This window comes from Eleutherodactylus coqui, chromosome 1 (genome assembly GCF_035609145.1).
Source record: "Eleutherodactylus coqui strain aEleCoq1 chromosome 1, aEleCoq1.hap1, whole genome shotgun sequence".
Classification (NCBI taxonomy): Eukaryota; Metazoa; Chordata; class Amphibia; order Anura; family Eleutherodactylidae; genus Eleutherodactylus; species Eleutherodactylus coqui.
The window spans coordinates 488249638-488274644 of record NC_089837.1 but is presented as its reverse complement, the minus strand read 5'-3'; the positions used below and the strand labels follow the sequence as shown (position 1 = coordinate 488274644).

At 42.6% G+C, this 25007-nt stretch overlaps 1 protein-coding gene across 4 annotated transcripts in view; it reads left to right on the top strand.

Annotated features, from left to right (window-relative positions):
- Nucleotides 1-25007, top strand: part of GRIA4 (glutamate ionotropic receptor AMPA type subunit 4) — a 396500-nt gene that overhangs the window by 197770 nt on the left and 173723 nt on the right. For all 4 annotated transcript variants that reach the window (XM_066594081.1, XM_066594082.1, XM_066594083.1 and 1 more), the window contains exon 4: nt 13403-13587. In XM_066594081.1, the coding sequence (XP_066450178.1) occupies nt 13403-13587 (185 nt within the window). The remainder of the gene's footprint in view (nt 1-13402; nt 13588-25007) is intronic.

Sequence of the window (25007 nt, the reverse complement as noted above, 5' to 3'; positions counted from 1 at the left end):
ATAGAGGCAAACTGCCTGTAAGTGCAAAATACATACTTTTTTCCTTAAGAAGGGGGAGCAAAAAATATTCAACACAGTGTGCTATTTAACCATCTAACCTAAGGCACTGCCCTATGGCTGTCAATCAAAGCTGGGCAGAAGGGTGCAGAGGACTCTTTAGGCAGAAGTCCTGCCCTCATGGCACTTCTGGCAGTGCGGGCACTTCTACTTAGATTTCCACAAACTTTTGATACCACAGCATACACAGAGGTACGGTATGATTTAAATCACCCCCCCCTCCCCCCCCCCCCCCCACACACACACACACACTTCTGCAGCAGTTTTGCAGTGTCAGATTCCCTTTTTCATTGAATTTATCACTCAAAATGGCATATTATTTCAACCAAGTTTTCTTATTCTTATCGCTTAAACTTTGTTGTCTGTGTTATTTTTGACATAGCTATCCAAAATATTTCCGTTTTCACTAGCCACTGAAGCTCACACAATAGATTGATATTCCTTTTACCTCAGGCTCATATTTCAGCTTTGCTATGTAGACTGAGACAGTCCAGCAGAGTCATTTCATTATTATTATATAGAGGGTTGGAAAATCAACAACAACAGATGATAGCTCTATTGTATTGCTGGAGGCCTAGATAAGGCAGGATAGTAGTACTATGCAAACTGTTAAAGCTCTGTATGCAGCTCCTTCTGTCACCCGTTGGTCTCCCAGAGAGGGCTTTTTTAACCATAAACTCCTATATATTACATTACCATAAATCGCGAGCATATATTACATATATTACATTCCCATAAATCGCCTATGCTATAAACTTTATGGTTTATGCTTTACAGCATATAAACACAAATTGATAACCAGAATTCAACATTTATTTGCTGTTGCTACACTACAGGACATGTTCTGCCTTTTATTTGTAACTTTTTAAACAATAATTTACATCAGTTTTTTCTAAATGCAGTTGCCATAGTTACAATTACTAACCAGAGACCCAAAAAGTTCTGTTCAGAAATAGAAAACATTGAAAGTCAAAAACTACAATGGAGGTAGAGTTGTATGAAACAGAAAAGAAAATCAGGACACGCTTTGCACTTCCCATAGTACTTAGAAGTCAGCCCATATCTAGTTTGGATTTTCAGCCTCAGGGATGGTTGCACACTGCTTAAAAAAGTCAAAATAGGTAGAATTTCAAAACTTGATTATGTCTTAATGGATCATTACTAATGATTAGAGATGAGCGAGCATACTCGTCCGAGCTTGATGCTCGTTCGAATATTAGGGTGCTCGAGATGCTCGTTACTCGAGACTAGCACCACGCGGTACTCGTCTCGATTAAACGAGCACTGACCATTGAATTCAATGGAGCCGGCAATACAGCTTAAATATATAAGCCCTTCCCTGCAATTCATCCAGAAATGTGTAAAAATAAAAAAATATATATATACTCACCTGGTCCCGGCAGACGGAGTTCAACGCGGCCAGCGGCAGTCCTCCTGAACTGCTCTGAACAGCTGTGAGTAGTATTCAGCAGCCGGGGATTTAAAATCCCCGCCTGCTGAATAAGCTGCCTCTAATTGGTCACAGCCTGACCAATCAGAGGCAGATTCCACTCACACACCCATGGCTCAGCGGGACCAATCAGATGAGAGGCAGCAGTCACTCACCCATTCATAAATTGGTGAGTGTTTTTCCACTGCTCAGTGATGCAATTGTTGCGCTCTCTTGCCCACTGGAGTATTGTCTTCCAGTTTCTAGACAGCAATGGCACTGAAACAGGTTGTCTGCTCCTATAATCCATCCATGCTAAGAAACGATCTCTACATTTGGACTCGATACTTGCACCACCAGTCTTGTATTTGGCTGCATATTGCTTGACTGTACAGCATCTGTTCATCGGAGCGGTTCCGAAAATCCAGAGCCAGAGAAGGTATAAGGAAGGAAGAGTGTGGATTCACTATTCCAACTCCCCCATGGAGAAATCTGGGTTAACACTTCAAAAATCCCACAGGGTACAAATGCATTTTGGGGGAGTTAGCCTTGTGACAATGTGATATCTATTGGCTTGAAAAAGGGAGCATTATGGCTTACTCCCCCAAAACACATTACCTGCTTGTCTGCTTGCCTGTCTAGTTACCTGCTGTCATGCCTCCTTAATGTATGTTCCTGTTGATGAATAAACCTAATGAATGCTTGCTTCATCTCTGGAGCATTTGTACCCTGTGGGATTTTTAAAGTGCTACCCCAGATCTCACCACAGGGTAGTTGGAGTAATGGTGTCAGGTTTCGAACCTGGGAACTCCCTAGTGAGCTATTCAGCCTCTGGACAGCTCCCCTACCTAACGTTGCCCAGTTTTTTGCTCCTGCAACCCAGCTCCTGATTTGCTCCACCCCGCACTAATTAGACAGTTTATATAAACCTGGCCCTCCATCAGTGAGTGATTATTGTGCTTCCAGCCAGTAGTCAAGCTCTCTCACCTGCTGCTCCTCAATACAGTTATTTGACATATCTACCTGTGTACCGACCTCTGGCTTCCCTAACTACGCTACCCGCCTGCTTCTCTGTACCACGAACTGGTACCTACCTGTGTACCGACCTCTGGCTTCCCTGACTATGCTACTCGCCTGCTCCCCTGTGAACCTGCCAGCTGGACTGAAATCACCTGACAAATCACCTGGACTTAAAAATTATGCAATCAATGGCCAAAGGCTATGAGAATCATTGTTCTCCGGAAACGGGAGCTCTTGAAAAGTTATACACAACTACAATATAGATAGTGAGCATCCATGTTGGCTCCTGGACCCTACGTGTCAGACTACTAAATGGGTGTTTTTCCATAAATGACCTTTCCCCAAACTGGTGTGGCTGGAACTTGAACATGAGTTCCCACTAGTGCCACTGTATGAGTTTTTGAACAGGGGCACTATGGTAACACTAAGGGAACTGGGCCTGGCATTTCTGGTCTCAGAGCCACAATGGCTCATACCCTCCCAAAGCAGATACCCAAAGCTTTAAACTGGGCCCCTCTCACAGATACATAGATGGATATGTAATATGTATTCCTTCAAAAAGGGTCAGGATCCATGATTTTTATAAAAGCTTTATAAATAATGTTGCTGTATTCTCAAGAATAGAATTTAATTTTTTACCTGTTTTTGTGTTTTTAACTGTTGTTTGGCCTAAGACCTTTAAAAACTGAAGTCACGTTGCCTCGTTCTAAGCTCAGTGGTAGAAATGTCATAACCTTTAGATAAGGAGTATATGAAAATGTTATAAATCCCAGTGTGATTACTGATCTTTCCCACATTGACCCCCTGCCTGCGTACAGAAAGATAATTATTAGACACCGATAAATGTGTAATAATGTCTCACCGCGAACCAAGGCTTGCCACATGCTGGATTACCCAGTTAGGTAGATGAACATATAATCCACGTGTTACTGTATGAGAACTGGACTTTAGACACATGAAGAGACACCTGCTTCTCTTTTGGAGCCAGTAGCCATACTATACTAAAGGCTATGCACACATTTGGGGGCAGTTTTTCACATAAACGCATATATTTTGATCTGACAATTATATTCACTATAGGGTTTAATTAAAAATGTTGCACTGATTAACTTCTGCAGTTTCTACATATCACTGTATATAGAAACTGCAGTCTAAGGGCCCCTTCAGATTGGGACAATTGCTGGGCCCTCCACAGTCATCTCAGCGATACTCACTCCTGCACTTTTACATAGTAGAGATGATTGCTCACTCATTGGAGGCAGAGTAGGTTGGAGATCGCTTCCAGCTGCCTGCCTCCGTTCACAGTAAACAGGCCGTCGTTGGTAGTTAAATGACGGCCTGTTCACACGGGCCAATTGTTATTCAGTTTTTATGTCTGCCTAAGGGCTCAGTCACACGGGCGCATCGGCACCCGTACACCGGCGCCAATGCGCCCGTGTGACTGTCAGTTAGAAGACGGCCGTCTCTCTCCAGCGCTGCTGAAAGAACACATGACCGGCAATGAAGCCGGTCACATGTTCTTTCCTCCGGCGCTGCAGAGAGACGGCCGTCTTCAGGTACGTCCGTCTCCTTCCTGCAGTAACACGGGCGCCGATGCGCCCGAGTGACTGAGGCCTAAGGCCTTATTCACACTCGTGATTTTAAGCAGCTACTTAGTCATGTAAATATGTCGGACGAAAATAAACGTTTTTGGTTACTGATTTTTCACGCTGCGTGAAAAGATAGATCTTCAGCTATCTGTTGACGAGAAACACTGGAAGCTCCCATAGACTATGGGAGCTGAAAAAAAAGCGAGGAGGGGGGAGTTTACTTGCGTCCAACGCACGGAAAAGAAGGCAGCTGGCTCTATTTCAGCTACTGAAGCTATTAGATGTCATTCTGAGGATTTCTGCCGACCGAAGGAACTCCACGTTGCGGCGATATGCCCGTATGAATGGACGCGAACACGCTAATTATGCTCGGGACTATGAGGATCACGTCTATTCTTGATTAATGCGATTTCTCACACGCGTGGGCGGCCGTAAAAACTCATACACTCATGTGAAAGAGGCCTAAAATGAATGACGAGCGATAAGCGAAGGAGTCATCATTCGTCATTCAGCCTCTGGCAGCGTTTACATTGAACATTTAGGTTTCAGATTCGCCCGATTCAGCAATAATCTGAATAATTATTGCTCCATGTAAAAGGGCCAACACCAGATCTGTCGGTGAGGCTGGACTGACGGCTTAGGGTGCTTGTAAGTGGAATGATTAGAGTCCGCCGGAGCGAACGATCAAATGATGTCACAGTTCGCTCGTTCGCCCGGGAGTTCGGTTTAAACACAGAGATAAATTGTTTATCTTTTGTAACAGGATCGTTCAGTTCGTTGTGAATGAGAACGACCGAATGATCCGTGTTTAAACCAAGCAATTAGCGAATGAGCCAATGATGATTTTTCTGCTTCTGTGAAATGAACGATAAGCGAATGAATTACCGTTCATTGTTCAATCGCTGGTCGTGTTCACACTCAACGATTATCGCTCATTTTCACTCGTTTAGACCATTTTTGTTTAATGATTATCGTTTTACTTAGAAGCAGCTTTAGTTTTCAGCCCTTATCTCTCCTCTCCTGAACTTTTTATCAGCTAATTTATGACTACAAGGATGATAAACTGTGGTCATAAATTAGCTGAGAAAAAGTGGACTGGATATACAGTAAGCGGTCTGCTGGGGAAGTTGTGGTTGGCATTAACTGGGGCTTTAATCTTCAAAAAGGAGATTTGCAGTGCAGAAAAACTTTGTGTTTTGCCCTTGTTCTACTATTGATAGCTTATTGCGATCAATTATTTTCCTGTTTACAGCCTCTTCGAATAAGTTGTCCCACAAAATAGTGATAGTCCCAGAGATCACTTGAATGAGGATCTTAAAGGGGTTCTGTCATAAAAAAATATCTATACTTGCCTATTCCTCCCCAGTCAGTCTACTTACCGCACCTTCTCCCCACCGATCTTCTCCTGGCTCTTGCAGTCCCCTTGGGTCACCTCACCTCTTCTTCCGGTGATGTTATGTACATCGTTGGCATTCTCCTTCCTGCAGGGCAATGTATGCGACGTCACTAGGGACGTAGCGTTCACTGCCTAGCAGAGAGCACCAAATGCTATGCCGGGCTAATTCCCGAAACTGCGCATGCACGATGTCTTGCCACAGGTGTTCCTATACTAACGCCGCGAGACAGCGCGCATGTGCAGTCTCGACAATAGCCCGGCATAGCATGTGTCACTCCCTTCAAGGCAGTGAACGCTACGTCCCTAGTGACGTAGCCTACATTGACCTTCAGGAAGAAGAAAGCTGGTGCATAACTGGAAGAAGAGGATCCGGCCGGCTTGCTGTGAGGTGACCCGTGGCCTGGAGGAGCCAGGAGCAGATCAGGGAGGAGAAGATGCAGAAAGAAGACTGACAGGGAAGGAATAGGTAAGTATCAATTTTTTCTTTTTTTAATGACAAAACACCTTTAAGTCCTACATTCCTTCCACCCACAAAACCAGAGCTGGAATGAATTTGAATGAAGTAGCAGTTGAACATTGTTACCTCTTTGGGTGTATTCACACAGGCTGAAACACTGCGGAATTGGCCTATTGGGAAGTACCCGTAAAGAGGTTTCCAAGACTCAGGGCTGGGGTGTGTATGGAATTACAAAATAAACCGTACTTACCGATATGATGTCTCCCAGATCCAGGACAGCCACTCCAGACCCCACCACTCTAGTCCAGGGAGTTGCTGTAGCAGTTACATGCCTTTAATTGTGCACGCAATCTCTCAGCCATCCAGTGATCGTCACATACACAATGAACAGTCCATGACTATTGCATCAACTTCTCCAGCTCTCAGCCAATTTTTTCCAGCTTCAGGAAACCCCCTTTAATAAAGTCTGTTAACTTTTTGGCTTTCTGCCCACAAGAAAATTAACTCTATTATGAGCATTTTTTTCTCCATTTTCTAATGTTAATTTTAATAAATAGGCTGGGTTGATGTGACCCTGCCCACTCTTCTATTCCACAACTTAGAAAAAGTTGAAAAAAATGTACAAGTTTAAGTACAAACATGACATGCAACTTTTTTTTAAAATAGGAAATACATTTCCTGCATTGAGTTATACATTTCTGGTTACTTGATGCCACCACTAGAGGGAGCTTTGAAGCATTATAATGTTTATGTATTAAGATCAATAATGAATGCAGGAACCTTCTGCGCTCCCCCTAGTTGTGGTGGCAGTCGATCAGAAAGTTACCATTTAATAGGAACTTGTCATCAACTATAAACCCCATAAACTAAGTTACGGAACTAATAGCTAAGTTGACGGTCGTACTTACCCGCTCGACCGTTCCTCCAGGGTCCCCTGACGAAATCAGCTTTTACACAGCCTGCGTCACTATTTTCAGAAGGCTGTGCATGTGCATTCCCATATCACCTCTTATCAAATTCTGATGAGAGTCAAGTTGGGGTGCACCTGCCAATTTCGCTGGGAGGCACCGCAGGAACGTAGAACCAGGTAGGTATGAGACACCTCTCAATAGACTCCACGTTATCTAAACTATAAGCACCATAACTTAGTTTATTCCGTTTAAGGCTGGATTCACACGGGCATAATTCTATTTTCTCCCGCATTTGCGCTGTTTACTTGCACAATGGGAGTTGCATTTTTGCGTATGTGTTCATATTTTACTACATTATGAAATCAACGAGATGTGCGTGGGTTCTTTTGCGTGCAGAGATACACAGGGCATGCATGCGCAAAAAACCCCCAAAAACATGCAGGCATGCTTCCATTGATTTCAATGGGCAAGTAAGATTAATATCTGTGCTTTTCATGCTCAATATGCACGAAAATAGAACATGCTGTATTTTTTGGTGCAAATGAAAAACGTGTATGTGAATGAACCCATTAAAGTGAGTGGGTTCCGTTCACTGCACATTTTCCACGTACATTTTGCATGCATAATACGCAGTGCAAATGCATTTTGTGTGAATAGCCTTTAACAGTGCCCCTATAGCAGGTGCTTAAAGTGTGAAGATGAAAAATACATTAAATTGCAATACTGAAGTATTGCAGTGTACTGTAGAAGCGAACAAGTGATCGCAAGTTCAAGTCCCCTAAGGGGACTGAAAAAAAAGTAACATTGAAGTGAAATAAAAATTTTAATGAAACTTTAAAAAGTGAAAAATATTAAGAATTCAAAAACTTTATTTTCCCTACAAAAAGATCAAACTATTAATAAAAAAACATAATAGTCACTGCCGCGTGAGAAAAAAACCAAATTATCGAAGTATTGTATTATTTATCTCACACAATGAACGCTGTCAAAATGCCATCTTAACTTCATTCTCAGAGTCAGTACGATTATGACGCTACTATACTGGTAGATTTTTTTATTATGTGTTAAAAAACTTAAAAGCCCATTTATTAAAAAGGAAAATGCTTTTTGTATTCATATTCGGAGCCCCTTAACGTTTCTATTTTTCTGTCCATGGGGATTTGTGGGGGTGCGGGGGTGTTTTTTTTTTTTTTATAAGGCAAGCTGTAGTTTTTATTGGCCCAATTTTCGCATAGGCAACTTTTTGAACGCTTTTTATTTAATTTTTCTTTGGAAGCGGGATGGCCAAAAATGACTAATTCTATACTATGAACTCTATAAAAGCACACACCCCTGAAAATGACGCATTTGCTTTCTTTTTTTTTTCCATTACGCCCCGCTTAAAAAATGTTTTTGAATTTTCCAATATATTACATGGTACATGAAATGGTGTCATTAAAAAATACAACTGCTTCCCTAATAAATGTTGATGGCAAAATTACAAATGTCTCGGAATTTGGGGATGAAAAAAAATAATCAAAATCCGAATAATTGGCTGGTAGGTAAATGGTTAAAGGGTATAAAACCGACTTTGTTTCTAGAATACGGAACAGTCAGGCCATGGCCGGAATGTAATATTAAAAGCTAATGATACTACAGATGCAGTAGGAAGAGACAATGAAAACAGGCCGCACACACAATACTAATGTGTTCCACTGCTTACTAATCAGATCATTACTTCCGAGAATTCTCAAGCATCTACGGCGCTATGTTCCTGATTGGCGCCGGCTATTAATTTACTCATACACAATCTGTAATCTGGCAATTTGCTGCAGAAAAGGATTTCCTAAATGTGCTGCTAATTGTTAGATTTTCACTAAAATAACACAAGGCATATGGTGCTCTAAAATGACAGCCAGCAGCGCAACTCCAAGATACCGAGAGAGTCAATACAGTTTTGTTTGCAAACTGTATTAATGTATTTCTAATAGCCGTGTGGGAGATCCTGGGGGCTGGTGATATCTATGCCAGCTTCTCATTCCATAATGTGGTGGAGCAGAGGCCATGGCCACAGATGTTGCAGGTTTTAGAGAACTTTTCCAAGACCCATCGCCCTCTCCATATGGGCTAATAGAGAATATGGATGTTGTAAAGGAAGGCCCCCCATATGAGTACCCCATCTACTAATTAAAACGACATTCCAGTTTTGGAAAAAAGTTTTGTCTTGGGACAGAATGGGATTATTTTACACGCAGTTTTTCTTCTCTGCTGCCTCCCCAATCCACCAAATCTAGGCCCTGCTTTTGTCAGTCCAAGATGGCCACAGCAATTTTCTAACTACCCAATGAACACTTTGCTCTCTGATTGGCTATTGCTAATCACATGAGCAGCTCTGGCCAATCAGAGAACACTACCAATGCACTGTGCAGATTAGGTATACAGGGTCGGATGTGGTGCTCAGGAATGTAATATCATGCCATGCAGTAGGGACTGATGTTGATTGCTTAGCCATAGCTCCGACCCGGTTCAAATACTTGAACTGGACTTTCAGACGCACTTCAATCTTTCTGGTATCTGGTTGGATGAGGTCAAGCGCCAGCAGCCATAGGCCACTTCAGCTAAGATAGCCATAGGAACTGGAACTCACCCTCTTGAAACAGAGAATGGGGAAACGAGCACGTCTTTTGACAGCGCGACTCCACAAAAGCCTGTAGAGTATTTCAGGCCTCAGAGGTACATACTCTCTCTTCACTTACTCTACTGCTCACCTCCTGTTGGGAGGACACACACTGCTTGGCAACATTCTCATGTCACGTGACCTCGCCCCACCAATCAGGGCAAGATCAAAGAAAAAAAGAAAGAAAAATACAAGAATGAAAAAAACATGGTGCCACTAGATGGCACTGTCTCCCCACCAATGCTTCTTGTTAGATAACAGTGTAGAGGGGCTACCCCTCTACATAGGTAGTCTGAAGATTGCATTGCCATCTTGGTCAGCCAAAAACAGGACCCAGAAATGGCAGATCGATAGACGGTAGAGAAAAACAACTGCATGTAATATACCTCCATCCCATTCTGGTTCTGGGAAAGAATTTTGTTCCGAAAAGGAACGGTTGCTTTAACTCTCTTGTTCTGTCCATCTATTATACAGTCAAACTTTTATTGAAGGAATGGCCAGCATGTAATATTGTATTTGTAGTGGCCACTGATGGAGAAATATAAGGGCAGCCTCAACTTAACTAGTTACCAAGTTTAGGAGGTCACACCTTTGCTGGGCCCGTTTCATTGTTAATAAGGTATGCTTACAATTGGTAAGTCAAGTTAAAACTGCTACTTTAGATACATGTTGGCCAACACTTGTTAGGCTGACAGCTATCACTCCCGATTCTCTCATAAACTTCGTCCAAGAGTGCATGGGTTTTCGTTGTTGAGAAGGAAATATTCTAATGCTAAACAGCTCTGGCTGGGGCTTATCTCCCACAGCAAAATACATATGGCAACAGATACAAGATTATTATATAAGTATGATAAGTGAAGCAAGTGAATAGATAACGTACCAGCAGCAAGCTTACTACATAGATATGGTACCATTACCAAGCTGGAGTACGTTTGAAAACTGGATGGAAGTTAGTGGAAGGTCTGGTGGCTGTAGACTCCTAGGACCCCCCTCTTATGATAATGTGACTGCAGACATTCCCTTTGGCCCTAGTTACTGTCCCGCTGACAGCTAGCAGAACTGGTAGAGACAGCTTAGCTAAGCTAAGCCTGCAGAGATGCCTGCCGCAACCTCTCTTCCCTAGTCTGGTGGGAGACAGGGGATTGGAAGGTGAGGTTACATAACTTTTTCAATCAAATTACTGCCTTTTACAATGGCAGTGCTCCAATTAACATGTCCAAATACACTAGTGATTGCTCTTTAGCATGGATGGGTATAACAACAAATTACCAGTTCCGTTGCTGTCTAAGAGGAACAGAAAGGCGAGACCGCATTGAGATAAAGAGCACAATATCTGGATTGCTAAGCAATGGAAAGACATTGCCTGGTCAGATGAAAGGGTCCGAATTTGGCACAAGCAGCATGAATCGATGAACCCTTCCTGCCAGAGAATAGAGAAGCTGCTACAAGTAGCTTCCTGTCCACATGGGCCAATATTCCTGCAGAACAATTTCAACACCTGGTAGAGTCTATGCCAGGACGAATTGCTGCAGTTCTGAAGGCCAAAGGGGGTCCAACATGCTAGTAGATGGGGTCTCTTATAAGGTAGCCTTTAAATCACTCTTTATTTTCAGTAAGGAATCTTTTTTCTACCTCTCCTCCTGTCCCTGAGTTATCCAAGGTAATGCTATTCATACTGTGTGTTAATACTGGGCTTGGGATTTCCCTTGATAATACAAGTGCAGTAAGTTGGTTTGAATTAATTATTTTAATAGCATTTCTTTAACGTGCATTAATTAATTTGGCTCAGGTTAACGCAATTGGAAAGTCATTAGGGAAAAGCAGAAACGGAGCATTATTACACTGTAGATGTGGTCATGCTGGCAGTTCTGCTGATTGGTGGCTCTGTTTATTAATTCAGCTAGCTAAGCCTGCAAGAAGATGTTGCAGTGGAGCATTTCTGATGGGTCTTTGAGGAGTATACAGTCTGGGCCCATCTGGCTCACCTGGAGAATCCTCTAGTGCCTAGCTTTCTAAGCTATGGCATGTGTACCCAAGGGCGACATGCCATGTACTAAGGCATACCTGCACTGTGCTCATCTGTACTTTTAATAATCCATTGTATGATCATAGCCTTGGGGATCTTGAATGCCATTTGCTTGAGTAGCTTTAGGGTGTACTTGCTTAGTAATGTTCAGAAACAACTAATGTGGCCTGCGTTCGGACTTAAAGGGTTGTCCAGTTACCAGGCAACATCCCTTCAATAGGGCTGACAGTTGTAAAGTAACAAACTGAGCATTACTTACTCCTTTGCCGCTGCCCCGCTCTGATCCCTGTGATTGATGTGATAGCTGATCTCACTGGAAGTCAGGTGACTGCCGCAGCCAATTAGAGGCTATGTTCATTTTCCTGTATTTTGCGCAGTGTCACACCCTTCGCCTTGCGTATTTTCGAACTTGCCATAGGCAAGGAAAATAGAGCAGGACCTAAATGTGCTCATGAGAACGAACCCATTGAAATCAATGGGCTCTATTCTCTGTGTTTAGCGCACATAAATTTGCGTGTGCAAACACGGTCCTGTGAAGAAGCCCTAAGAGTGTGTGATCTCTATGGTTGCGCCTGTGATTGCACAGGGCCCATCAGATGCCCCCGCTGAAGGTGTTTCCCAGTTGGCTAAATACTCGAGATTTGAAATCACCACCAGTTTTAATATTATCTGCATTGCAGGATTGACTAGATATTGTGTAGCATTCTTATTAGATTATTTTCGATTACCAAAAAGTGGTATGATGCAATACTATGGTATTGCATTATATTCTATAAATGATTAAATGATCGTAGGTTCAGGTCCCCTATGCAGACTCAACAATAATGTAAAAATTAGTTTAAAAAGTATTCATAATTTCTAGAAAAAAAAATAAAAGATAGTAAAAGTTTTTTTTAAAAAAAACTTTTCCCATATTTATAATAAAAAAATGTTAAAAAAATCCAAAAACATATTTGATATCGCTGCATCTGTAAAAGTCCGATTTATCAAACTAATGCATCCTTAGGGCTTACTGACACAGACGCTTGCCCGCCGGCGATGTAAAAACGCATGAAAGAGCGCACAAATCAAACGTTTGTGCGCCCATTCAGATGGCACGGTCCCTGCGCATATATAAGCCGAGGCTGCAATGCCATTGGGAGTGGGGAGACAGTTTAGCTCCGCTAAGCTGTCTCCCTCTTCCCTCCCCCTCGCCGGCTCAACTTCTCTCTCCTCGGGCTGTTTGCAATGGGAGTAGGAGGGATGGGGCAGCAGCTTAGCTCCGCCCCACTGCCTCCCATTGCAAACAGCCAGATGGGAGGAGAGAGGAGGAGAGAAGGGGGAGGCAGTTTAGCAGTCACGCTGCTAAACTCCCTCCTACCTCCCTTCTCCGGCCGCTGTCATTGGCTTCCATAGGAGTCTATGCAGCCACTGCCATAGTGTGGGCAGAAAGATAGTTCCATAACTAACTTTTCTACCCTGCGTAAAAGTACCTGCCGCTATATTGGCCAGCCGGGCGCTTTTACGCTGTGGAAATACATCTGTGTGATCTGATGCATTAGAATCCAATGCATCAGATGGTAGCGTATATTGGCCGGCCGTGAAAACGCCGGCCGATATACGCTCGTGTGAATAAGCCCTTAAGGTGTTAAAGCTACAAGTTTATCAACATTCTGCAACATTTTATAAATTTGTCACATTTTTAACCAGAAAAGGGGAAAAAAAAGCTGCCAGAAAACTAACATCAAAAATTGCCAATGAAAAATGTCCCCCATTTGCTCACTTGAAGTATTTTACAGATTGAATTGTCATTGAAATGACTTGGCGAGAAATGTGTATGAAGTCTGAGTAATGTTTTGCCTATTTTATATATTTTTTTTAGGATACTCCATACTTCAGGCAATTATGGAGAAGGCCGGGCAAAACGGTTGGCAAGTTAGTGCAATATGTGTGGAAAATTTCAATGATGCCAGCTACAGACGTCTTCTAGAAGACCTGGACCGGAGACAAGAAAATAAGTTTGTAATAGACTGTGAAGTGGAAAGGCTTCAGAATATTCTGGAACAGGTAACTTCACTCGGGATAATGATAGCAATAATAAGAACTGCCAATGAACCGCGGTTGGCTCTCTAATATAAAGGGAAACGCCAATCAGGAGCTCAGCTTATCTTATGGAATTCTTTTTTTTTTATGTTTTAGCAGTTATTAGTAGGGATGAGCGAACGTGTCCGTTACGGACACATCCGCACCCGGACACCGGCTTTGCCGAACACTGCAGTGTTCGCGCGTAAGTGTCCGGGTGCCGCCGGGGGGCGGGGAGATGCGCGGCGGCGCGGGCGGCAGTAGCGGGGAACAGGGGGGAGCCCTCTCTCTCTCCCTCTCCCCCCCACTCCCCGCCGCACCCCCCCGCGCTGCCACGGCGGCCCCCGAACTTTTTCGCCCGAACACTGAAGTGTTCGCAAAGTTCGGTGTTCGGGCGAAAAAGGGGCGGAGCCGAACGTGTTCGCTCATCTCTAGTTATTAGCATTTTAGTCATTGTCAACATTAGTAATTTATATTTTGTATAAAAACATGTTTAATAAAATTTGTCTCAAGGTTCTTTAAAATTTATTTCCAAATTCTGTATAGAAACCCAGAATTAAAGGGTTTATCTGAGATTAAAGGGGTTGACCATCAATAGTAGATCGGCGGTAGTTCACCATCAGAGACCCCACTAGTCAGCTGTTTGCTGAGCTGGTGCATTTGTGCATGATGATGATTTTTGCAGGAAGTAGACAGCTGTTCCCACTCTAGAGGCCAGGCTCGGTATTACAGGCAAAGCTCTGATTCACACAGGCAAGCGTGATATCGGGCCAAGGATCTCAGCCCTACATTGCGCTTGCCAATGTGTGATTTTCATGGCGATGCGTTTTTTATTATCACATCATCACATGCTTGTTTCACGCACGTGTTAGGATTGTAAGTGTTTCCCATTGACTTCAATGGGATACATCGCACTTGCATGCACATCAAACAGCATGCGAGTGCCATGCAGTGGCTTTTAAGCTCCCGTTGAAGACAATGGGTGAGACGTTCTGAAGGAATGCCCAGAGATGGAACATCCTGCAATTTTTGTTCCCTGCAATGGAAGTGAGGGAAGAATTGCTTGTATGACTGGATCCATTCAAAAGAATGGATTTCATTTTTGTGCATGTTTTGGGCGAATTACACCAAACTCACACAAGAACGTCGCTCATGTAAACGAGCCCTTAGTTTGATACCAGGACACTACATTGGGAACGGAGCTGTCTGCTTCCTGCACACATCACCTCTATGCAGTAGTGCACTGAGCTGGTGAACAGCTGATCCGCAGGGGTCCCAGGCAGCGGACCCCCACCAACCTACTGTTGATGGCTAATCCTGAGGATAGTCAATCACGAGTTTAAACTTGTATAACCCTGTTAAAAGAGTTCTCCATAGACAATCTATATTTAATCTGTTTTGGTCCAACTTCAGGGACCTCAGCCTATTGGCACAATGAAGGAGACACGATTCATGTGAATGGAAGCCACATGGCATACTGAATTGTATGAACGAGCCGCTCTGCCTGTATAAGCATGACTGGTCTTCCCATCTCAGCCATGATTAACTGGGTTGGAAATGCCCTTTAACATCCAAAACGTCTGACTATGAATACCTGCAACTTTTCTGATGGTTTCTAGTTAATTATTGGGTACTGTACAGAGTGAAATAAATGCTAAAAATACATGAAAAAAGCAACATTTGATAATGATTATAATTTAGAACGATAATAAGTTTTTCATTTGCTGACTGTAGGGCTAAATGTGAAGTTTTTATTATATTTGTGACATAATTAAATGTGTTTTTGGCCCAATTGCTTGAGACCGGTCTCTAGGCTCTTGATTATATAAGTATATGTATATGTTTTACTATACAGTGCATGACATGCTATGTCCATGGGTTGTGTCTGGTATTGCAAGTCAACTCTGAATGGGGTTGAGCTGCAATACTACACACAAGTGGTGCACAGGCGTGCCACTGTTTGTGTAAGAAATCTCTAATTACTGTGCTGTCCAATCTATCCAGAATTTTTGTGATAGTTCATGAACCCCGCATGCCAATATTAAAGGGGTTTTTCTGGATGTTATCTATTGATGGTCTGTTAGAATAGGTCATAATTGTAGATTTGCTTGGGTCCATCATGTGGGACCCCTGCCGATCAGCTGCTCACATTACTGTACTGTACTGAATTCTGAAGGAAGCAGATAGCTTTGATCTCACTGAAGTGGCCAGACTTGGTATCGCATGGTATCAAAAAAATAAGAACTTTGCCTGCAATACCAAGCTTGGCCACTGCAGTAGTAATGGAGCTGTTTGCCTCCTGTAGAAATCAGCTCAGTGCACAAGCACGCTGTTCTGGAAAACAGATGATCTGTGGATGTCCCGGGCAATGGACCCCCACCAATCTACTATTGATGACTTATCCTGAGGATAGGCCATGAATAGTTTACAACAGAAGGACCCCTTTAAATGATTGCACCAGTTCATAAATGCTACAAAATTCTACTGTTGAAAAGAAAATTCAGCTCTTCATGGAGATTGAAATGCAGTGTTATACTTCGAGTGGGTGACACATCCTTCACAATCTACATCACTCACTATATTTAAATGACTGATCTCAGCTAGATTTTGGATGACATGGGAGCGGAGAGAAGCAAGTACTCTGGTAAATTACCTAATTTGTCTCCCTCTACATAACTCACAACAAACATGCCGAAGTCAATCGCATATAGACAAACCCATTTCTGGCTGATCACTGTGGCCCCGTTCTTGTCTCCCAATGGTATGGTGGTTGCTACTAACCAGTGGAGAACTTCATTGAACCCTTTGGCCGAGGCTACATGGGTGATTCTTCAGATCTCACCGGTGATGCAAGATGGTTTTGGAAATTATTTTCAACAATACGATTTGCTGTTGTTATGGCTGGTGACTCCATTGTATCTCAGACATGATTTTGCGTCCGTAATACGGACATATGTCCTGGCGTGACAGTGGGTCTAATGACCTAAACTCTGAGCATCATAAATTGCTTTGATGCTCGGAGTTTGGGCCAGGAGACCTTCTGTCCGGTCTGGACGCACGTCCGTATTATGGATGCAAAATGCGATAGTGTGTCACCGGTAATGGTGTGTTCATGATGACTAAGGGCTCGTTCACATATTTCCATTGCCTTCAACTTTTTCTATCAAAGTTGGAGAAAAATTGATGCCACTACTGATCCCATTGCTTTCAGTACAAATTGTTAGTGCCTTTTTTACTGCAAGGGTGCCTTTACAAGGGCCGCATTTCCTCAGCAGAAAATTGGCAACAATCCACAGCTGACAGATTTGCACCAAAATGTTTGAAATCCGCTGTCAAAATCTGAAGCTAGAATTGCCATTTTGCAGATTTAGAATCCGCGGTGTATTTAAAACATGCTACTGATTCCGCGTGGAGTTTTTCCGCTTCATGTGGTCGAGATTTGTAGGTTTTGTCCGCATACAAAAGCTACAGATGTTTTACAGAAATTCCACAGTATTTATGGTCAGTGTGAAGACACCCTTAGAATATGTTCACACGTAGCGGATTTGCTTCCGGAAAACTTCAGCCACAAATCCACAGAAAACTGTAGAGAAATCCGTAGTGGTAAATCCACATCAAATTTGGCAGGTTTTATTGCAGATTTGTTGCAGAGTAGCAAGTGGGAATTATAAAAAGAATATGGTATATAAGGGTATGTTCACCTGGCTGAATTCACCATGGAATTTTAGAAGGGGGTTCTTTACTGTAAGAGCAGTGAGACTATGGAACTCTTTGCCTGAAGTTGTGGGGATGGTGAGCTCACTGAAAGAGTTTTGTGGGTATGTTCACACATACTGGAAAATTCTGTGACAAATTCTGCAGCATTCCCACATAAGAAACCGCATCAGAATCCACACCAGCAGCTAATTTTAACAGCTACAGCGTCCTTCCTACACTTGCAATGCAACACGCCCATCACACATCACCCAGTAGTGAGCGCCGAGCCGCTGGTCTTGTGGTACCACTTCCAAATCACCTGACCAGCCTTACTAGAGGCTGCTCGTTGACGTGTAACGGGGTGCGATGTGTTGCGAGGTGAGGGGGAGCACTGCAGCTGATTCCTGGTCAAGATCTGCATCGATTGTGAAATTCGGCAGCATTTCCACTACGTGTGAATTTACACTAAAAGACATCTGGACGCCTTTCTTGAGTGTAACAATATAACATGTTATATCATTGATTACTTCAGGAGGGTGGGTGATCCGGGGATTATTCCGATTGTCAGATTGGAGTCGGGAAGGAAGTTTTTTCTCCTAAGATCAGGAAAATTGCCTTCTACCTTAGAGCGGTTTCAGATGAGCGTATGCGCGAATATGTTCGCAGTACGGAATTTTTTTTTCAAACGGACAAAGTTAGGAGATGGCAAGAAACAGTTCATGCGCATGCGTGTTACACCATTCTGTGCAATGGCATTTAAATGCAAAATTAGGGCACGCTGTCTTTTCCCTCTGTTGTATGCAGGGTAAGGGTGGCTTCACACGAACATGTTTTTGTGCGTGCGTATGCAGCAGCCGCGGCTCCTTTGAAAACAATGCACAGACATTCATCTGAAACTGCCCTTATACGGGTATTTAGCCTTCCTCTGGATCAATACTAGGGGGGCAATAACTGAACTGAATGGACGTATGTCTTTTTTTCAGCCTTATACACTATGTTACTATATGTTATTATTAGAGATGAGCGAGTATACTCACTAAGGCACATTACTCGAGCGAGTAGTGCCTTAGCCGAGTATCTCCCCGCTCGTCTCTAAAGATTCGGGGGCCGGCGCCGGTGACAGGTGAGTTGCGGGGGGGGGGGGGGGGGGGAGAGGGAGAAAGAGATCTCCCCTCCGTTCCTCCCCGCTCTACCCCGATGCTCCCCGTCCCCCGCCGGCACCTGAATCTTTAGAGACAAGCGGGGAGATACTCGGCTAAGGCACTACTCGCTCGAGTAATGTGCCTTAGCGAGTATACTCGCTCATCTCCAGTTATTATGTATGAATTCCGCCTCTAAAGACTGCGTCAAAATCCACATCTGTGAATGGGCGAAACCCACATACGGAATTCCAACGCAGAAGCGGGTGTTTCCGCATCAAGAGAGTAATATGTCGCTTGTTGACATGGAAACTTGCAGAAATAAAAGTTTCCACGTTGGAATTCCGCACACTGATTTTTTGCTCATTGACAGGGTTAATCCATGCTCAGATCTGCACCAAAACCGTGTCAGAGTCGCAGATTTTGCCGCGGTTTTAAAAAGCAGAATTAACGCCGAAAGCTCCTTGGTGAAATCCACCATGTGAACATACCTAAAAGGGTATGTCTACACAGTGGGATTCAGCATGGAAATATTCTACGTGAATTCCACCTCTAAAATCCACATCAGAATCCACAAATTTTTATGCCGTTTTTCACGCAGATCTGCTGTAAATGGGCAAAATATGCATGCAGAATTTCGAGGTGGAAAATGTTATTTCCATGCTTTTCTACATCAAGAACTGACATGTCTGGTTTAATTCCAAAGTCGGATTTGCACAAAATAAATGCTGAATTTGACATGGATTTTAGAGGTGGAATTCAAATGGAATTTTTCCACGGGTAATTCCACCAAAAATGTCTGTTTTCTGTATTTGTGAAGCATTTTGTTAGGAATTTACATTACTCAGCTACTTAAGAGCAATTAAGTGTGCAAATGAAGCCTTAGCTGAAAGCAGTTAATAGAGGGCTCTTATCAGCGCTCAGATCCTTTGTTCTCCACAAAAAAGAATGCTATCAGCACTCCCCGTGGAGAACTGCTGATAAGGCTGAATGATGATTTTTAGGTTGGACTGAATTTAACGATCAGCTACCACTGCCTGAAAAGTGGACGATGGGCGCACATTTAGACGCAACGATTATTGCTAAAACGATCGCTAATTAGCGAATTTTTTTGCGATCATCGGCTGGTGTAAATGGGCCTTTAGTCTTCCATGTTAATGAGCTGCAGGTTAATTCCACCCTCCATCTACTGATTGGCAAGCTAAATCTATGACCCCCTCCATCTATGTACAGTAATAGGGTGAGATAGGTGGGCCTAGTGTGCAACTCATTAATATGGAAGACTACTTCCTGTAGTCCTCTGTGTGCACTGCTACTGATGAAATGTAAATTTCTAACAAAATGCTTCACAGATACAGAAGACAGACATTTTGCTGCAATCTACGAGCTTGTCACTACTTTATGCTACCCTCAGAGAGGAAAGTATAGAGGTGACAGATCCTTGTAGAACACAAGATATGGGTCTCTTGTACCTATCCATTAGCCTTTTGTAGGGAACTGACTCCTCCCACCTGTTATCTGAACGAGCCCTTAGTGTAAATTAATGAACACTTTTGGGGGTTCAATTTTTTTCCACTTAAATGCATGTCTTTGGGCTGACAATACATTTTTGCAATAGGGTTTAACCCTTTCCAATCCACTGTCTGACATCTAAAGACATTATGATTTAAGGCTGTACAGCTCTGATGTTGAAGACGTCCGTCGGGGTTCTCTTACTGTATATTGCCAGCCTCTCTGCTGTCGGAGTCTATCCAACGTGTCACCCCATGCAGTACTGGCTTTAGCCAGCATATAGCGCCATTGTGTAACTACAGAAAAAGAGTAAGCCCCCTAGGAAGACCAAGATACAAATTAGATTGGAAAGGGTTAAAAAAAAATTTGCACCATTTGTCTTCTGGAGCTTCTACATATCATTGTATATAGAAACTACAGTTTAAATCTTAATAGGAGATCCGTAAGTGAGGCCGGACTGTTGGCTTAGGGTCCTTAAAATAAATGCATTTAGGTGGAAAAAATAATTGTACCACCATAGATGTCCACTGCCTTTATTATTCTATATTGATTGACTTTTAGTCAACAGTTTTACCTATTCTTCATAAGAGGAACAGCAGTGAATCGCAAATCATACCATAAATTATCAATTTTCTGAAATGAAGTCATTTTTGTTTCTAAACAAGTGGTTAAATATGAAATTGGTGAACATTATTGGCAACTAATATAGTAAAAAATTTGCATGAGAATGGCTCAATACATCAAACTTGATAAAAAACATTTCTTGTTCATTCTGCTACTAAAGGTTGTGACTTAGACCTTCTACAAGTGCAACTTAATTTTTTTCAGTAGTCTCTAACCTGTGGCTCTCCAGCTATTAGAAATCAACCACTTCCAGTAGGCAGTTGTACAGGCCTGTCGGGAATTCCAGTTTTTTAACAGTTGGAGAGCCACAGGTTTAGGACCACTGGCCTACTATGTCAATGAGGATGTTGGCAGTTTAGGATGCGTTTCAAGTATTCTGTAATGTAAACCAAGGATCCCAAGTACTTTCAAGGTATGTATGTGTATAGTAGTCCTGTCGCCTGTGTATGGTGTATAAAGTCCAGCGTCCTTACTGATGGAACAGAACCGGTGAGTGATTTCGAAAGCCGTAGGGTTAGGAGTTAAGTTAAATGCTTGCAGCCCCTTTCATCCAGTAGAACAGCCTTCATGACATCGGTCCCAGAACCCCCCCATCATTGGCAAGATACTCACCCTCTCCAGCGCATTCACAGGCTGTTTCACCTGGAGAATACAGCGAGTGTAGGCGCCGGCGGGGATGGTCTCATGAACAGCAGCGGTCCTGGGGGATGGACCTCCAGGAGTCTACTTACATGGGGCTTGCAGAAAAATATAGATAATACATTAAGTCTGGTATTCTCCTGTAAAAGAGTGACATTAAGGTATGCATATTTGTTTTATTTTTTTAGCTTTTTATGGTGTTTTGTTGCTTTTTTTTATATCAATAACCAAATATAGAAAGTCAAATGAAATATTTTCCTTGAACCTGTCTTTCATCCGTCTTCAGAGGATTGTAATTGTCTAGGAGACTCAAATAGATCTTTCCTTAAAGGTTGTTGAAGCATTGATTCATTTTTTTTCATTGCTTAAAAACATGCAAATGGTTAGAAATCTTCCGACAGGTAGAAGAATCTCAATCTCTGTTGTCAGTGTGAAATGTATGGGACCCTCCCTGTATTATCTGTGCCATTGACTCGAAAGCTGTGTTGATTTTACTGCGGATAAAAGCCTGGAATGAAAAGCTGTATGTTGTTATCGTGCCTTTTTTATATTTCTACGCTCAATGTTCCTTTCCTTATAAGATGACTTGTGATCTCCATCTAGTGGCAGTGATCAACGATTCCATTCACTGTATGGAACGCGAAACATCTGAAGTTGACAACAATAGGGGTATCAAGTGCTTCATGAAATAGGTTCTGTATGACTAGAGGATACTAGTGTTACAGTTTAGCAAATGTAGCAGTCTTGAATATGTCGTTTAAAGGGTTGTTGATCCAAAGAGTTATTCTGACTGCCAGATTTGGAGCCGGGAAGGTTTTTTTTCCCCGTTAGATTACCTTTTTTTTTTCACTATGCAGAAAATTGGCTTCTACCTCATGGAAGGGTGGGTGGGTGCGGGGGGAGAGGGTGGTGGGCGGAATTGCCTTCCTCCGGATTAACGTTGCAGGATAATAGGCTTAACTGGAAGCTGGATCTGTGGATTTTTTTTGGAGCCGTTCAAACTGTTTATGTTTCTCTTTGTACAAACCTGTGATTTAAAGGGTATAGTCTTGGTTAGGAAAAAAGAAATTGTAGCCATATCTTATAATATTTAACCCTTTCCAATCCACTGTCTGACGTCTTCCTACATTCTGATTGAAGCTTGTACAGCTCCAATGTCAGAAGATGTCCGATAGGGTATTCTTACCGCCTATTGCCAGCCACTTAGCTGTTGGAGCCTCTCTGGTATACACACACACACTGGCTTTAGCCAGCAGATGGCACCGTTGTATAATATCAAAAAGGGAAAGCCTCTTAGGAAACCCTGAATCCAAAATTGGATTGGAAAGGGTTAAAGGGGGTGTCTGAGGCTATATTCAGTATTAGATTGATGGGGTACAAGTCCTAGCACCCCGATCAGCTGATTGAAAAGGTGCACTACTCCTGCGAATGCAGTAGCCTCTTCATTGCTTACCAAGTACACCTCTATATGTTTTGTAGCATCTGTGCCCGCTGCTGAAATTCAGTCCAGTTCACTGTTATTGACTGCCAGGAAGACTTAAACGCTATAGAGACATTTGAGGGATATTTTTCAAGCAAATATGAGTATTTTGGGCAATAATTTTTGCAGTAGGGTTCAATTAAAAATTTTCCACAGTTTGTGTTCTGCAGTTTAAATCTCAATAGGAGATCCGTCACTGAGGTTGGACTGACCTCTTAATTTCCCTCTGTTCTCTACTCTCCTGCACTTTCTTATTAGCTAATTTATGACCACAGCAAAGTTTACCTTTGAGAGGAAAGACAAGGGCTGAAAACTAAGCCATCAGTCAGCTTCTCTGATGGATCTCCTATAGAGACTTTGACTTTAGTTTGTATATGCAGTGATATGTAGGAGCTGCAGAAGACTAATGGTGCTACATTTTTTTTAATTAAACCCTATTTCAAAAATGTATATAGACACTGCAGTCTAAGGGTACCTTTACACCAGATGATTGTCACCAGAATAATAGATGAAACAAGCCATTACGGTTGACCGTCGTCCCATGTAAACACATTACCCAACACTTGAAAAAGGCCTCCCGGCCGAAACGCGTTGTGTATACCTTGATTGCACATATTAAAAAGTTGTGGAAATACCTCCGCTACCGCTGGCTTTCATCTCCGTGTGATAAGTTAACCTTGGATTGGGAGGCGCCTGGTCTATAGGCGCCTCCACTGAGTAAGTTCCATTTTTTACCTATACCTGCATGCACATTATTTGGTGTGAGCGCTGAGGAACTTTTTCCTTTTTTGTCTTGACATTACCCAACACGGTACTGAACAAAAAGTCAAATGTCGCTATTTGTTTCAGTTCAGCTCACTAAAAGGGAACCATTAGTGAGCAATTCTTGCTCAGTATATATAGGCAGTCTTTTATCTGTCTGATTGCAGTGATTGGAGGAAGGTGTCCGGAAGAGATCTCTGGCATGCTCCACCTCCATTTGTAGCATCCAGACACCCGGGCAGATATTGTATATGGTGACTGAGATGTTCAGTGTAAGACAAACAGACCAGAGGCAGGGAACTTGTGGAAACAAAAACTAACAGTTTTATGGAACATTTAGCAGGTTACAGTCAATTTTTACTACAGCCACAGCAAGTAATCACAGAATTTGTAAGATTTACAGTATCTCTGATGTGTTTATTTCTGTCCAAGCCAAAAGAGCTTTTCTGTCTATATGCCAACAGCTTAATCAGAGTGACTTATGTTAGATTCCCAGTTTCTCTCTGGTAACGTCCACTAATCTGTATCCCCTCAGAATACTGCTTGTACCTTGGCCAAGCCTTCATTATGGGTTTAGTCCAGCTGTACCTTTTTGCTGTTGGACTCCACACATAGGTTGATGCTCCTTTTTGAGCAGGCAACAATTCTGCAGCTTCGGGTACTGGGTGCTGCATGAGAGGAGCAGGGGCAGATAGACTGATTTCTACCTTGCCCAATTCACTACACTCTCTGCTCTACCCCAAACAGGAAGTGCAGGGTCTTATATTACCTCTCCTTCTAGACTCTTCTGACATCTCCTGGCTTAACCGCTTCTCTAGCATGGATAGCTGCCAATTAGGGCTTAGGTAACCAGAGGTGCTGGTTGACAATAGAGGACTTCCCAGTTTCTAAGGCAAGGCACATATTTACACATGATCAAATGCAGTATAATATATGTATATGTGACACAGTCTCTCTTAGACTTTAACATGTGCCAATTACTGCCAGTACTGGGCTACTACAATTCTCCCCCTTTTTAACACAAGCCGTCCTCAGCGCTTGACTTTCTTAGGGAGTACAGCAAAGGTTCTTCAGGTCAGATGCCAATTTGGTGATAAAACAATTTGTATGTCTATAGACCATAGTGTGGTGGGTATTTTACTTTTATCTAGTCACAATTCTCAACTGTGTGGTGTAGACAGATAACAGAGTAACGTGTAAATTGCATTGGAAAGATGAGCTGAGCCACAGACAACTCTCAGAATATTCACTTATTAGCCAGTTTTGCACAAACTGAAAAATTAGCAGACTTGAGGATGAGAGATTTGGTCCGACTAGATGGCACATTAGTTGGAAATTAAATAGAAAGTTTAACAGTACATATTTTGCAAAAATAGCATAAAAGTAAACATCTGAATAACTAGAAATGGTGCAATTACAATTCACTGAACAACTATCTTTCCTGGTTGAAAGCACAATCCTGCCTAAAACTAGGCTAAGTCTCAATAGGAGACCCATCAGTGGGGCTTGGCTGACGGTTTAGCTTTCAGTCCTTATCCCTCCTCTCCTGCACT